This window comes from Strix uralensis, chromosome Z (assembly GCF_047716275.1).
Source record: "Strix uralensis isolate ZFMK-TIS-50842 chromosome Z, bStrUra1, whole genome shotgun sequence".
In the NCBI taxonomy this organism is placed as follows: domain Eukaryota; kingdom Metazoa; phylum Chordata; class Aves; order Strigiformes; family Strigidae; genus Strix; species Strix uralensis.
Window position 1 is genome coordinate 51,050,248 of NC_134012.1, and position 15,305 is coordinate 51,065,552.

The following is a 15,305-nucleotide window of genomic DNA, read 5'->3' on the forward strand; positions in this document are numbered from 1 at the left end:
CTTACTCAAATGACAGGTACATGCAGTTCTGCTTGTGGGTATTTTTTTTTTTTTTTGTTCAGGGTTGGGTTTTGGGGTTTTTTTCCCTCCTTTGGACAAACATAATTGTCTCAGATGTTGTAGGAGTGTTCTTAGTCTATTTTAGTATGCATTACTGTTAGTTGAAGGAGTGCAGTGAATTCAGACCTTTTAAGTTTTTTCACTTCCGTTGTTGAACTGCAGTTGTTTTAGAGCTTTCTTGTGAGCAGTTCAGTCATCTCCACAGCAATAATGTTAGGGGACAGCAAAGAGCAAGACTTTGCTAACTTCTTTCTTCATGTGTTTAACGCACATTAGGATTCTTTGAATGAGAACTCTGTAAGAATGCATCTTCACATATCAGATAGATATTAAGGTGAAGTAATTTTCAATAAAATAATTTTATTCTGACCGCTGAAGCCATTTACTAGTTATAAGAATAACGCCACTTGAAGTGCGCTTAGAACATCGAGAGAAGATACTTTTCTCTATATCATATTCTGTTGTCACAGAATGTCTGTTCTAGTTTTGCAGTATAACTCAAAAAGGCTCATGAATTTGTTAGTTTTCTGCTACTATGACAATGCTTCAGGATTGGTCAGATGTTTGCTATCAGTCAAACATAAAATAGGCATCTGTTTCTTAGCAAAAACAACAAATAATGTTTTCTTGTTTGCACACTGTTGTTTTGTGGAAAATGGAGAACATAATGCCAAAGCTGGAAAATGCGGTTATGTAGATTTAAACAACTTGAAGAAATCATTGACCTTTTTTTTTTCTTCCCTAAGAATAATTATGACTTCCTCAGCTGCTGGAATATATGGAAACTTTGGTCAGGCAAACTACAGTGCTGCAAAACTTGGCCTTTTGGGTCTTTCAAACACAGTTGCAATTGAAGGCCGAAAGTATAACATCCACTGCAACACAATTGCTCCTACTGCTGGATCCAGACTAACCCAGACTGTCATGCCACAAGGTGAATCATTTAAGGTCTACATGTACTGATATTTTTCAGTGAATTGAAGCACAGCTAACTTTCTTATCTCTTAGAAAATGTAAATCCTTTACACTTCATGCACTGCTAATTCGTTGTTCCTACTGTCTTTTTGTCTCTGAACTGTCAACTTCCTTTGTCTGTTATAAGGAATTCTTATTTTCTGCCACAATATAAGCAATTTTTGTAATTCACAAAAGCAATTCCATGTGGCAAGATGCTTTTAATTATAGTCTCTTTCAAGATTCTTCTAGGGTAGTGGAAAGGCTTGTTTGTTTCATCAGTTGTGGAATCAGATATGTGCATAAGGTGTCTGCACTTGTTATAATATTGTCTAATTGCAAAATACTGGTTTTTGCACAACATGTCATGTGTACTTTGTTCCATGTTCAGCAGGTGATGATAATGAACTGAGTTGCCTAATATATTACATTTTTCTTTATTACATAGTTACTAATCTTTGAATGCTTGAACAGGTTTTAACAGAACACTGCATTGGAAAGTCTATATAAAGGACATTGTAGGAGACAGCTGTGTGTAAAGTATAAATTTAGGATAAATAGAGTAACTACTTTGGCAAATGACTGGAAGAAACAGAATTGGGGAAGAAAAGCCTGTAAAAGAAAATTGCTCTCAGTCTTCTAGAATCATTCTATTTCATTTCCCTCCCACCCTTCTTTTCCCTAGTGATAAGCAGATTTCAAAACTAGGAGAATAATTACATTTTTCGGACTGATATACAAGATATTGAAGAGTAATATATTTTATACAGTCATGCATGGATTGAATGTATGATTCTGTTTGACTAATTAAGTTCTATGTAAGTATTCTGGTATGTTGTAGGTTCCAGGGATTTATTGCACTTACTTACAGAAGAGTCAAATATGTTAAGCTTGCAGCCCTGAGTTTCTGGAGCACAAAGTGAAGCTCAGTAGTTGGAATTTCCTGAAGATATTTGCACTGAGGGATAAAACCATCTCCTAATTTTGTTTCTTAGTCATTTTAAGAAGAGTGAGATCCTTTGTTCTCCCTATAATATAGTTACAGTTCTGATCATTTATTTCTTACCTTGCTTCCTCCCTCCCTGTCCAGTTTTTCAAATACTCTTAAAAGGTTTGGACATCAGAACTTTAAAAACATCTTCATGTCTTACTAAATTATCCTTGTTATCTTAGTACTTTCCTGTTTGTCTTTACACGTCTGCAAGCTTTAGCATTCATTGCCATAGTTATGTATGTTCAACTTGGCCCACTTACTGTTCTTGCTAGAACTCTAACTGTAGTTCGCATCTTTTCTGTGTTTTTTTAACTTCTACCACCTATTTCTTAATTCATTTAATAGTAGATTAATAGCATTAGTGGTAACAGTCTCGTGCTAATTTTTGATACTAAATGGTGTGTGGCATAAAGTGAAATACTTTAGAAAAGGCTAAGCCTTTTGTTATGCACTTACAGCATGCCATATTAAATGGAGTTCAATTTCCTTTTACCTTTGTGGAACTTCCGAAAAATGAAATTCTTTTACTTCAGCTTGGGTATTAAAGAAGTACCTGTAATACTAAACTTTCCTAGCTCTTCATCTGTCAGGGTGTATTTGAAAATGCTTGCTGACCTTTAGCTGAGGAACAGCTATGTATCTATTGCCATTAAAAGAATAACATTCTAAAAACTGGAAAAGGAAATTAAGGTTGGTTGGGGTATTTTTTCAGACAGCGGATAGCATGTGGTAAGACTGCCTGGACAACCACACTCTGGTCCATGACAATATCTCCATTTTCAGATAGTTTTCTCTTGTGCCAGATGACAATGAAAATCCCAGAATGTTTCTCAAATATTCAGCAGCTGCAGTTCTTTTCATATTGTCTTCTCTTTATAACTGGCTAGCAAATTAAAAGGGGAATTTCTCAGGTACACCTCAGGATTATGCCTAGGTGACTTGTCCTTATTTCAGGCTGCTTGTCAGATGGAAATTTAGGAAGCTACCTGGCCTTGCAGTCTGCACGTTTCATCTGTCTGGCTGAGAACCAATGTCATTGGGTTTGGAGGCATACATGCATCTCATGAGTTATTTCTATTTAACGAATCTTCAAATGTTTCATTTAATTTCTTTTTATGGCAGAACACTGTTGATTAAATTCTCCCTGGCTCTGCTGTTCATCAGAAAGTTAGAGTAAGAATAATTTGGTGAAATCATACAAGTATTTCTGTTTTATGATTCCCTACCTCCTATTTGCTCTAGATCTGGTCGATGCTTTCAAACCAGAGTATGTTGCTCCCTTAGTTCTTTGGCTTTGCCACGAGAGCTGTGCGGAGAATGGCAGCCTGTTTGAGGTAATTTTTTTATATTCACTTTCTTCCCATCTTTCCCTTTCTTTGCCCTTCCCCTGAAATCAATCATTCGCTTTAGCCTGTCCAGTCTTAACCTTTTTGCTGAAACCGAATTACCATGTGAGATACTACATACTCAGCATAGACAGAAGAAATACTGACCCTGTTGTGCTGTATATGACAAGTATCAGGCAGTAACAACCTTGTCAAGTTCTGATGTGTGCTCAAAATACTACTGATTGGATTGTTAAAATTCTTACTGTACCCTTCTAAGTCTGAAAAGATTCCAAAGCAACTACTTCAAAAGAAGTTTTTGTTTTCTAAATCATTCAAACACAGAAAGCAACTTCCAGGAAGGATGAATTACTTAGTTACAGAATACATTATAGGTATCGTCATCAAACTACTAGCTCATAAATTGGATGGAAGCTGTTAATCTTGTTCTTGGAGTTTATGTTGCTTGTGTTCCAGTGCTTAACTAAACTGCTGAATACAATCAGCAGTATTTCAGAAATTTTTATTATGTTGAGTTTCTTCTGAAGTATTTTGTTTCCCTACATTAAAAAAACTTTGCTTTGTAACCTGTGGTAAGCTGATTTCTTTTTACTTGGCAGGTGGGAGCTGGATGGATTGGAAAATGTAAGTACTTGGTGTTGCAAGATTAATTTTGTTTTGTTTGTTGAATTGACAAAGTGTGCAAATCATCTTTGCAGTTAACCTCTGCTCAAGACATTTTTATTTAGGGAGAGATTAGCAAAAGCTTAGGGTTTGGAGAGACTGCTTATTTTAAGTAAAAGTCACAAATTTCACTACGCATGGAAGAAATGTGATTTGTTATGCTTTTGAGCTGAGTGATAGTAAACTAAAATCTGCTTAAGTAACCTTAACTTTTGGATCCCAAGGGTGTAATTGAAGTCAAGAAGAATCTCCTGGTGCTAGTATACGTTGATGCCTTGTCTTAATAACTTTGATTTTTCATGGTATAAAAGTGGTACATGCTGGTAAACAGGCTGATTTTTAGTTGCTTTCCACCCTTATTTATACTTTTATAAAAATACTACTGATATGCATTAACATGTTGAGGCAGTTAGCCTTCTTAACCAGTATCTATGCTACCAAAGTATTTTCCTTGAGTGACTCCAGTAACTAGCTTAAATATGAACATAAATAAAACTCACAGACAATACTGAGGGTTTACAAGATGGAAAACTTAATTCAGTGTATGAATTGTCTCCATTATTTTCCTAAATATGTTGAACCTAGTACCAGCATTATTTTCCGGAACTGCATAAGGACTTTTCAGCCTATGTGAATATCACATTAATAGTAGCAGTAGGGCCATTAATTCAAGAAGTGGTTCCCCCTTCTTCCAAAATATTTTTTTGCCCACTTGATAAAGATTTTGTAGATTTCTAACTAGCTGTAAATGTTCTGGTGACACTGGAATAGCTTTTCCTAGGAAGTGTATTAAACAGATGAAACAAATCGGGGCAGCAGTGTAAAACTGCTTGCTGCCCTCCACGAGAAGTTGAGTTTTAATACAGCCGAAAATCTGTGACTTCTCTCTGGTCAAAAGGAAATACTATTTTTTCAACATTATAATAGCTACTGTTGAAGTCTTTAAAGTGAAACTAGGTTGTTAGTGAGGTACCAGTATGGCCTTATTCATTGTCTATTGCTAATTAAGAGCGAAACCAACATGACAGATTTAAGGATTAGTTGCAATCCAGGAAGTCTGTATCCTTCCAGAACTGATTAAGAGAAATTTACCAGTTTCTCTTAAGTTTCGGTATTGAAATACAACTTCAGGGACCATTTTGAGATACTGGCTACTGAATATTTTTTCATAGATAACAAGTGGTTTTCACATTTCCCTTAGCTTTCCAAGGCTTTTGGAAGATTCCTGAGCATTTGTAGCCAAAATCATAGCAGAAGAGAATGTCTGCAGATACATACTAGCTACAGCTCTTCACTAGACAGAATCCTAAAACAGATGTAGTATTTTCAGAGAGTGATGAGTCTGTTGTGGCTTTAGTGAAATTTAAAACCAGTCCTATTCCTTGTAGTTAAAAGCAGTGAGCCTGAAGTTATACTATTGAGTTAAATTGGAGTACTTATAATATTGTATCATCTTGAAAGTAACAAACTAGATGAAATTGATCTGAAGAAACTAAAAGTTCTTTTGTTTGTCACTTGAACTCTCTGGCTCATGTTTCCCATTAGTGCGCTGGGAGCGATCCTTGGGTGCTATTGTCAGAGGAAAGAATCAGCCAATGACACCTGAAGCAGTGAGAGATAAATGGGAGAAGGTCTGTGACTTTGATAACGCCAGCAAACCCAGAAGTATTCAAGGTAAAGGGGACTTGGATAATGTGGATAGTTTGGGCAAGCAAATCTTAGAAAATGCTTTCTTGTCAGACATTTGCTGAAACCTTACTTCAGAATTTTACAGAACCAGTGAATTCTTTTGTAAGCGTGTAATCATCTACTGTTTCAGTACAGTCAGATCTTTTTAAGGAAATTTGTGTTCTTACCTGTAGAACTAAGACAGTTTTATCTATCTTAAGAGTTTCTAGGGAAGCAACATCACTGTTACTTTATGTATTACAGCCAGACTAATGGTAGTGTTTTGTTTGATTGCACCTACATAGAGGTAGTAGCAGTATAATAGAAAGATTGTATTTTCAGTTCCTATAATTGTAGTTTTTTTGTGGATATTTCCATACCAAAGAAGCTCTGTCTCTTGGTATAACACAGCAAATAAGTTCTTCTGTACTGCCTCGTGTTCCTGGGTAACATCAGTCCCTTGGCTGGTGACCAAAATGACTCTCTCTTCCGATGCTTTGTTTACTTCTTTGCTCCTTCCCCTCATTTGTTAGTTGGTTGGGGGTTTTTTTAGTCAAATTTACTCCGATCTTTCCTGTTGCCGTACTTGTTTCTCTTTCAGAATCTTCCAAGCTTTCTCTTTGTTGTTTTATGTCTCTCTTTATTTAGATCTGTAGTTGTCAAAGTTCATAAATGAACCATAGTGACTAATTTTTCTGACTGCTTTCCAAGATGTTACCTTTAGTTTGTTAGTGTGCATTACATGGGCTTAGTATCACTGATGATTGTTTTGTTATTATGCGGGTTGTTATTTAGGTCAAAGATTGAGTATTTGTCAAAATAAGAAATGTCAGCATTTGTTTGGGGGAGGAGGTGAAGAGGCATCCTTATGTACAATGACGAATTTCAAAGATACTTAGATACACAGTAGATGTTTAAGCTGTTGGTCCCAATATTCATTAGGGCATTATGTTAAAACTGTAGGGATATGTTTTTAGATGCCTAAACTAAAATCAGAGTGGGAGACACTTTGTCCTTTCCTTCAGATCTTGGCAGAGGAATGTAACCAGCTGTAGAGTAGTTCTGCACCACCTTACTCACTGTTTTCAGTGATTTTTGGCTTATGGATGTCCCATTTCCAAATGTATGTCAGTTTATAAATGTTCTCTGTCCTGCTATGGAATGGTATTTATAACAACAGACTTCCAGCTTTATAGCTTCTGATCTGTTCTCCAACCTCTCACATGTAATATGTTATTTTTATCGGTTGCTAGTAGAGGGAAAAAAAGTGGTAGATGGGAATTTCTTTCGAAAGTTGCTTCAGCATTGCATATGATATTCCACATCTGCCTCTTGATGGTGTCAGGAAGAAATACAAGATTTTGGACTTCTGTTCTTACAGTACAACATAGCAGAATTCTACAGTCAGGAAATCATAAATACTACATTAGCATGAGTCTCCTATGCAGTGTACATACCTTAGCTTCTATTTTATTAGGAACTGAGCCAAAAATACAGCATTGTCCTTTCAGTGACATCAAGCCACAGATACTACCAGGCTGATTGAAAACTCTTGCATTAATTTGTATGTGAGAATCAGCAGAATGGCTGAGGAAAATTCTGAAGTAGTTAGCTGAATAGAATTTTTAGTTCTATATTAAAAGTTTTTTCTACTAACAAAGTCTCAGCTTTATTGCTTGAGGTATTCAACTATTCAATAACGGAAACTAATGAGAGTACTTGCATTAAAAATGAAAAGCTACAGTACCTAATATCTGGAAGTTAAAACTCTCCCAGAAGATTTCATTAATTTTAGTAATTTGGTGCTGTGAAGAGCAATTGTGTACTAACCATTATGTATAATTATAAAAAAATATCAATTAGATAAAGTATTTGCTTGTAATATAGTAGAAAATCCCATAATCGGAGATGTTAATCTTGTTTCATAAGTTGGACATACTGATAAGAGCAGTTTGACTTTATTTGTTCTAGATTACAAAAAAAGTGTGTCATCTGTTGGTTGGTGGAGGTTTTTTTAAAGGTAATTTTTTCTTACATGTGTAGCACATGTAGCTGAATACTTGGACACAAGTACTTTTTACTTAGAATTCTCTTTTTTGCATGCATAGGGGGAAGTAATTCTCTTAAATTTAATAAATAAATAAATTTAATAAATAAAATAAATAAAATACTCCACATCTAATGTCTGAATGATTATGCATTTAGAGCCCTGCCTAGTAAAGCACTCACTTAATGTTTAACTAGAGCATGTTCATAGTTGCGTATTTTAGGCAAAGTTGTTCTGTTGGAGATGCTGAACTCTTGAAGACTAAATGGAAGTAATGTCTCATCTTTATGTTTAGTGGTGGTCTTCTAAGAAATGAAAACACTAAGTTTTTTCTTAAAGCCAGTTTAAGTAAAAAGATTTCTTTCCATCTTTTTTTGACTTTTTTTAAGGACTTCTTCAGTTTGTAGGCTTATCTTGTTCTCTTGGCACATAAACTGAATAAATCTAAAAAACTCTTGCTTGTGTACCAGAATATGCTTTTATAGGGTTAGTGCAATTTTAATTAATAGGAAATAATTGTCACTTGATTTGGCAGTTGATGTAGATTCAGTAACTCATTGAAGTTTCTCAGAAATCATGATAATGTGCTCAGTAAAGCAATCTTTCTTGGTAGTTAGCCTACATATTTCTAGACAAGCAGCTGCTGATTGTGCAGTACAGTCTTTTGCCCAAACTCCTCCCCTTACCCCAAAAAACTGGCACAGTCAGTGTAACTATGCCTGCCTTTTAACTTTCCTTTTAATGCCTCGGGTGTCTTTGAATGTTCTCTGTAGTTATTCCTTAAATTGTACAGTCTTAATCCTTAATTTACTTGGAGAAGTTCTGCCAGTTCCTCTGTACTCCCACACAGTTTCAGGTATAGTCCTGTTAACTAGCAAAAGATACGATTACTTGTGCATTTGCTATATTATGTCTTTTTAACAACAGAAAAATCTGAGAATGCACTTTTTTTTTAAGAAGCTATGTGAGAATTTAGACCTAAGGAAGCTGAAGAAGTGGAATATGTAGTTTTGCTGGTGTGTATTCTCCTACATTCACTTTGTCAGGAATGAAAGGTAACCATCTGTTTAACGTAACACGAAAATGTCACTGCCTCTGAGGCAGCAGTGAATCTGCAGTGACTTACGTGTTAGAGTTTTTTCCTGATTTGCATGATGATGTAATTTTCTTACTAATGATTAAACTGAAATAATAGTTTTAGCTTACTTCATTTCAGAACAAGCCATCTTTCAAGCAGATTAAGTTAGGCATTAAGTTAGGCATAATCAGAGCCTTAAGGTTAGGACACAGAATCCACTTTTAGTGTACATTAGTGAGTCACTGTACTGGCTCCCTGTATGCCCTTAGGCACTAGCAATTGCAGAATAGTGTGACTTGGCTTAACTAGTACTAGAAAAGAATTGCTCAGGCTCTCATTTGCGGCTGGCTCTAGTGAACTGACATATTTGTCATGCTAACATGATTCCATGTTTTGAGATGCTGAGAGGTCCTGGGCTTCTATGCCTGTGCATAAGCAGAAAGACCAAATTAAATGTGATACAGAAGCTTCAGAATGTGTGCTACATGTGCAGTAGGTTGTCATGTTGTCTTCTTGTATTCCTTCTCAGGCAAAACTAGACCCAGTAGTCCTTGCCTCCACAGTACACTAGTTGCTCTTGTGTCCTAGTTGGATTCTTCCTGTTAGGCAAAGGGGACATCAAATCATGTTGAGATAGGTGGAAGACAACCATCCCTGTCTTGCAGATTGTATTCTGCATGCAGCATTCTGTACTATATATTGCACAGGTTAGTATGTTAGAGTTTTTATTATCTAGAAAAACAGAATTAATTATGTCTGTCACCCATATGAGGCAGTCTCTCTCTCTGTGTCTCCATTTCCTCAGTTGTGAAGATATGAGCCAGTTTCAGCTACATCTAGTATTTTAGAGGTCTGTAATCTGCTTACGTTCATGTGCATTTTTAATTCTCTTAAAAACTGTCTATGTACAGAAAACAACTTGAGTATTCTCACTGGCTGACTTTCTGGCACATTTCAAAAGCTTATCTCTGGTATAGAGCAAATTAATATAAAACACATAGGTGTGTATGTGTGCTTTGTGTGTCTATAAAGAAAAATTTTGCATAACGAGAAAACTGCTCCAGCTTCAATTTCAGCTTTCTCCATATGTGTTCAAAAAGGTGCTGTTTCCTCCATAGTTAAGGGGTATGGTTCACATGCAATGTTCCCTAACTGGAAAGTAAAAGGAGTACTTTTCAAAAGAGACAAGTGGCTTTGCCATGACTATTTTCAACCTTTGCTCTTCAGGTTAATCTTTCCCTGCTGTCTGCTAATCATTTGCTCTATAATAGCAGTCCATGCTGGGGTAGTAGGTTTTAAAGTTCACTGACAGTATAACAACTTAAATACCCTAAACCCAATGTTAAAAATAATTATATTAATGAAAACATTTCCTACTGGGTTTGTTTCTGCCAAAATTATACCTTTTGAGCTATTTCTTGGATCTTAGAAGAACCTTACTCAGTTTGTAGAGTCATGTATTGAAAAGTACAAACTGTCATAGTTAAGTCTACTGCTGAAACCTTAATTTCAGACTTTCTTGTGTGTTTACATGACTGAAAACTTGTACTGTTCTGTGGTTCCCTCCCCACCTCTTTTATTTTCAGTACTTGAATGCAAAATAAAGACTATTGAACTGTCCCTATCAGTGTCCAAAACTCACTTATCAGTGATTTTGTAATGTTTTATCTTTTTTGGCAATCTCATATCACATTGTTAGCTCATAACAATATATTTGATCATAACCTTTGTACTTCTTAAGGCAATAATCTAATTTCTACGTTCTTTGAAGGTGTAACCCTGTCTCATGTGAAAGATTCATATCTGATCAACTGCTAGAATGTTACTGTAAATATAATGCTATAGTAGTCATCCAGTTTCTTACACCAGGCATCAGAAGAGCAGTGAAGACTGAAATTAGTATGTTGAGACATTTCGGTTGCATGCTACTCTAGCAGTCCCTGGAAGATGAAAGGAATATGTCAGCACTGGGGTTCTTAACTGGAAGATTTCTCTAACTCTTGGGGGGTGGGAAAAAGAAATTAACATTTTTTCCCCTTTTTTAAAAAAAGAAAAAAGAAAAAAAGCTTTGCTGCATGTATTTGGTGCTTACGTTTTAAGGCAACCTGAAGTGTGGCAGCTTAAAAGTAGCTTTGATATTAAAGGATGAAAACCACCTTGAAACATGAAGGATAACATACACTTTCTGCTGATACATCTCAAGAAATTTGGGCCTAGAACCATAGATACATGCAGTTTATGTCTGTCATAGATATAAGAAATAAACCCAGGAGTCCTTGAAAGAACATTCCATCCTTAAAGACAGCTTTTTCTGTATAAGAAGCTTTGAAAATCAATGAGAGTGTTATTAAATGATTCTGGTATGATCCAGGTCAAGTGCTGTTGCTGATAACAAATATAAAAGTAGGCCAAAATTTATAAAAACAGTTTTGGTGAGGCCTTTGACATTAAGGGTGAACGATACATCTCACATGTTAAAAAGGGTAGAAGGGAGGACCATGGGAACTACTGACCTGTCAGCCTCACCTGTGTGCTTGGAAAGATCATGGAACAGATTCTCCTGGAGGCTATAATAAGGCATGTGGAGGACAGAGATTTGAGACAGCCAGCGTGGCTTTACCAAGGGCAAGTCCTGCCTGACCAACCTTCTGCCTGACCAGCCTTCTGTGATGGAATAACAGTGGACAAGGAAGGAGCTATGGACGTCATCTATCTGGACTTCTGTAAGGCCTTTGATGTGGTCCCTCACAACATCCTTCTCTCTAAATTGGAGACATGGATTTGATAGGTGTACTGTTCAGTGGATGATGCACTCAGAGGGTTATGGTCAACAGCTCAAGGTCCATATGGATATTGGTGGTGAGTGGTATCCCTCAGGGGTATGTACTGGGACCAGTACTGTTCAATATCTTTATCAGTGGCATAGACAGTGCGATTGAGTGCTCCCTCAGCAAGTTTGCAGATGACACCACCCTGAGCTGACGTGCCTGAGGGAAGGGATGCCACCCAGAGGGACCTGGACAAGCTTGAGAAGTAGGCCCATGTGAACCTCATGAGGTCCTGCACCTGGGACGGGGCAGCCCCTGGTATCAGTACAGGCTGGGGAATGAAGGGATTGAGAAACCCTGTGGAGAAGAATTTAGTAATACTGGTGGATGAAAACCTGGAAATGAGCCAGCAATGTACACTGGCAGCCCAGAAAACCAACTGTATCCTGGGCTGCATCAAAAGTAGTGTGGCCAGCAGGTCGAGGGAGGGGATTCTCCCCCTCTACTTGGCTCTCATGAGACCCCACACGGAGTACTGTGTCCAGGTCTGAAGCACCCAACATAAGAAGGACGTGGACCTGTTCAAGTGGGTCCAGAGGAGGGCCACAAAAATGACCAGAGGGGTGGAACACTTCTGTGAAGAATGGCTGAGAGTTGGGATTGTTCAGCCTGGAGAAGAGAACCTCTGGGGAGACGTTGCAACCCTTCAGTACTTAAAAGGTGCTTATAAGAAAGATAGGGACAAACTTTTTACAAGTGCTTGTTGCAATAGGACAAGGGGTAATGGTTTTAAACTGAAAGAGGGTAGACTCAGACTAGACACAAGGTAGAAATTCTTTACTGTGAGGGTGGTGAGACACTGGAACAGGTTACCCAGAGGGGTGGTAGATGCCTCATCCCTGGAAGTGTTCAAGGTCAGGCTGGTCGGGACTTTGAGCAACCTGATCTTGTTGAAGATGTCCCTGCTTATTGTAGGAAGGGTTGGACTAGATAACCTTTAAAGGATCCTTCTAACTCAAACTGTTCTGTGATCTCTGTGTTCAGCCAGACAGTAGCCAGCTCACCAATTTGACAGTCCAGTCATACCACATATTCTGGAAGAAAGACTCTTTGAAGAGGAGATTTTAGTATCCTGCACCATTATTAAATGACAGGTTGCTTTTATACTGTTTGTCTTGATGATGACATTGCATGTGAAACACATGTTGATAATCTTTTCAGATTTCACCATTAAGAATGATAGTTGTGTTCCTGCTTGGAAATCGGTTGTAGACATGAAAAGTTGAGGAAACACTCAGATTTACTTGGAGGTCAAAGCTGTATTTTCCCTTGAAGATTTTAAAGCAATGCAAAAGCCTTTGTTTGGTTGGTGCGGGAAAGGTAGAAACAGACTGTTACTTCTCCCAGCATCTCACTATTGTTTTTCATTCATACATTTCATGATGAAAAAAGGGATAAAAGGGATTATCTTTTAAAGGGTTCTTATAAGTTACAAATCTCTTGTTTTGCACATTTTCACATTTCATAAACATCATAACCTTATGTCTTCTTGTGACAGCACTTGTACCCAAAGGTAGAACTTGTCTTTGGCAGAAGAGATGACAGTGTATGTTTATTTTGTTGATACTCCTTTTTCTTCATGAGATTCAGGCCACAAATAAAACATTATGATGATTCTGGCAGTGAGACTGGGAGGCAAGAAATAGTTTGGGAAATCATGATTCTGCAACAGGGTAGGGAGCTAACTTGCAGGATATTTATGGGATTGCTGTGCAATAGACCAACAGTACAAGTCAGTATGGGTATAGGGGTTTTGAGGTAGAGGGGCGTGGCTTCAAGGTAAAGGGAGTTAAATAATGATTTTGCACTCTTCTGATTTAAAGTTTTTATTTTTCTGTGCATGATTCTCACCACTTTTTGATTTATTTTTTTCCAACACATAAATGTTTAATACTGATTTTAGCCGTATTGAGCTTCAAGGAGCAACCTGTTCTTGATGGCCTGCCTTTACTATAGCTGAGTTCTATATCTCAGCCATGCATCATCTTGCTTGTTACCTTGGCATTGTGCAAGCCTCAGATATGATATGATATGATTTTATTATTTTATTTTTTATTTTATTTTTTATTTTATTTTTATTTTATTTTTTATTTTATTTTTTATTTTATTTTTTATTTTATTTTTTATTTTATTTTTTATTTTATTTTTTATTTTATTTTTTATTTTATTTTTTATTTTATTTTTTATTTTATTATTTTATTTTTTTTTTAATTGGAGATGACACCTGTCTTGTATTGCAAATAGTTTTCAAGATAAGAAAAGCAGTACTAATTTTCAGGTGTTTACTTCTGAGTCAGTTGAAATGTGATGCTCATTATCTTCTTCTTAAGACTGTGGTTCAGGAAATAAACCAAAATATTTACTGGCAATTTCCTCTTGTCTTGAATGGTGATGTATAGCATCAGTTGCGTTTCGGGCACTTGAATTATATAGGTGTTACAGTCGACTGCTGGGTGCAGAACTCATTGAATGTAAGTTATGTAGAGTTCATAAGAAGAGATCACTTATCAGCTGTTATGTAGATGCCTATAAAATACAGCACTATGCTCAATTTACAGAAGTATATTTCTTTTTTTAAAAATGAATCGGGAAGCACCAGGCTATCTCCCATTTGCTGGCATGTTTGTTGTGTGTCTAACCGGAATGTCTCATCTATGGCTATTTATAAGTGATTTTTTTCAATTCCTTTCTCTAGAGTCCATAACTGTATTGAATGATGCTCTAAGTCAGATAGAGTCTCAAGGGAATGTTTCTATGAATTCAACAAGCTCTGGATCAGTGGTCCTTTCATCTGGTGACATGGTAAGTACCTCTGTCTACCAGATGCACTCAAAGTTAGTTGAATACCTCAAGCAGAGAGACTTATTTTACTTACCAACTTCTAATCTGGCTTGCAGTCTGCAAAAAGAAAGGTGGGTTTTAAACTGTTTTCCTGGTTTGAGTGGGTGTCAGGGATTTTTGTAGCAGGGGAGGGGGCTGCAGCAGTGGCCCCTGTGAGAAGCTTCTCAAAGCTCCCCTGACTCCCAGTCAGACCTGCCTCTGGCCAAGGCAGAGCCAATTAGCTGCGCCTCTGCAATAACGTGTTTAAGAAGGGGAACCTGAGAGGAGTTGTGGGATTTGTGAGGAGGAGTTGTGAGGAGAACATCTGCGTGAACACCGAGGTCAGTGGAAGAAGGGAGAAGGAGGGGAGGCATGCTGGAGCAGAGACTCCCCTGCAGCCTGTGGTGAGACAGCAGGGCTGTCCCCCTGCCACCATGGAGGTCCATGGTGGAGCAGATGCTGACCTGCAGCCTGGGGGGGTGCCCCATGCTGGAGCAGGTGACTGTGCCCAAAGAAGACTGGGACCCCATGGGAAGTAGCCTCCACTGTTGTAGTTGGGAGGATTGAAACACGTAGGGGTGACCCACGTGCCTGTGGGACTCATGTCGGAGTGGGACTCCTGGTGTGACTCATGTTGGAGTTAGTTTGTGGAGTACTGTCTCATGAGAGGAGAAGCGCACTGGAACAGGAAGAATGCCAGAAGTTTCCTCCTCCTGGAGGTGGAAGAAGCGGCGGGGGTGACTGCACCTCCCATTCCCTGCCCCCTGTGCAGCTGTGGAGGGGGCGGTAGAGAAATTGGGAGCAAAACTGAGCCCAGGAAGAAGGGAGGGGTGGGGGGAAGGTGTTT

General features: G+C 37.7%; 1 protein-coding gene across 2 annotated transcripts in view; it reads left to right on the forward strand.

Moving 5' to 3' along the window:
* Positions 1 to 15,305, forward strand: part of HSD17B4 (hydroxysteroid 17-beta dehydrogenase 4) — a 72,909-nt gene that overhangs the window by 9,360 nt on the left and 48,244 nt on the right. For both annotated transcript variants that reach the window (XM_074857305.1, XM_074857306.1), the window contains exons 8-12: positions 807 to 994; positions 3,251 to 3,342; positions 3,954 to 3,978; positions 5,563 to 5,691; positions 14,334 to 14,440. In XM_074857305.1, coding sequence (XP_074713406.1) covers positions 807 to 994; positions 3,251 to 3,342; positions 3,954 to 3,978; positions 5,563 to 5,691; positions 14,334 to 14,440 — 541 coding nt within the window. The remainder of the gene's footprint in view (positions 1 to 806; positions 995 to 3,250; positions 3,343 to 3,953; positions 3,979 to 5,562; positions 5,692 to 14,333; positions 14,441 to 15,305) is intronic.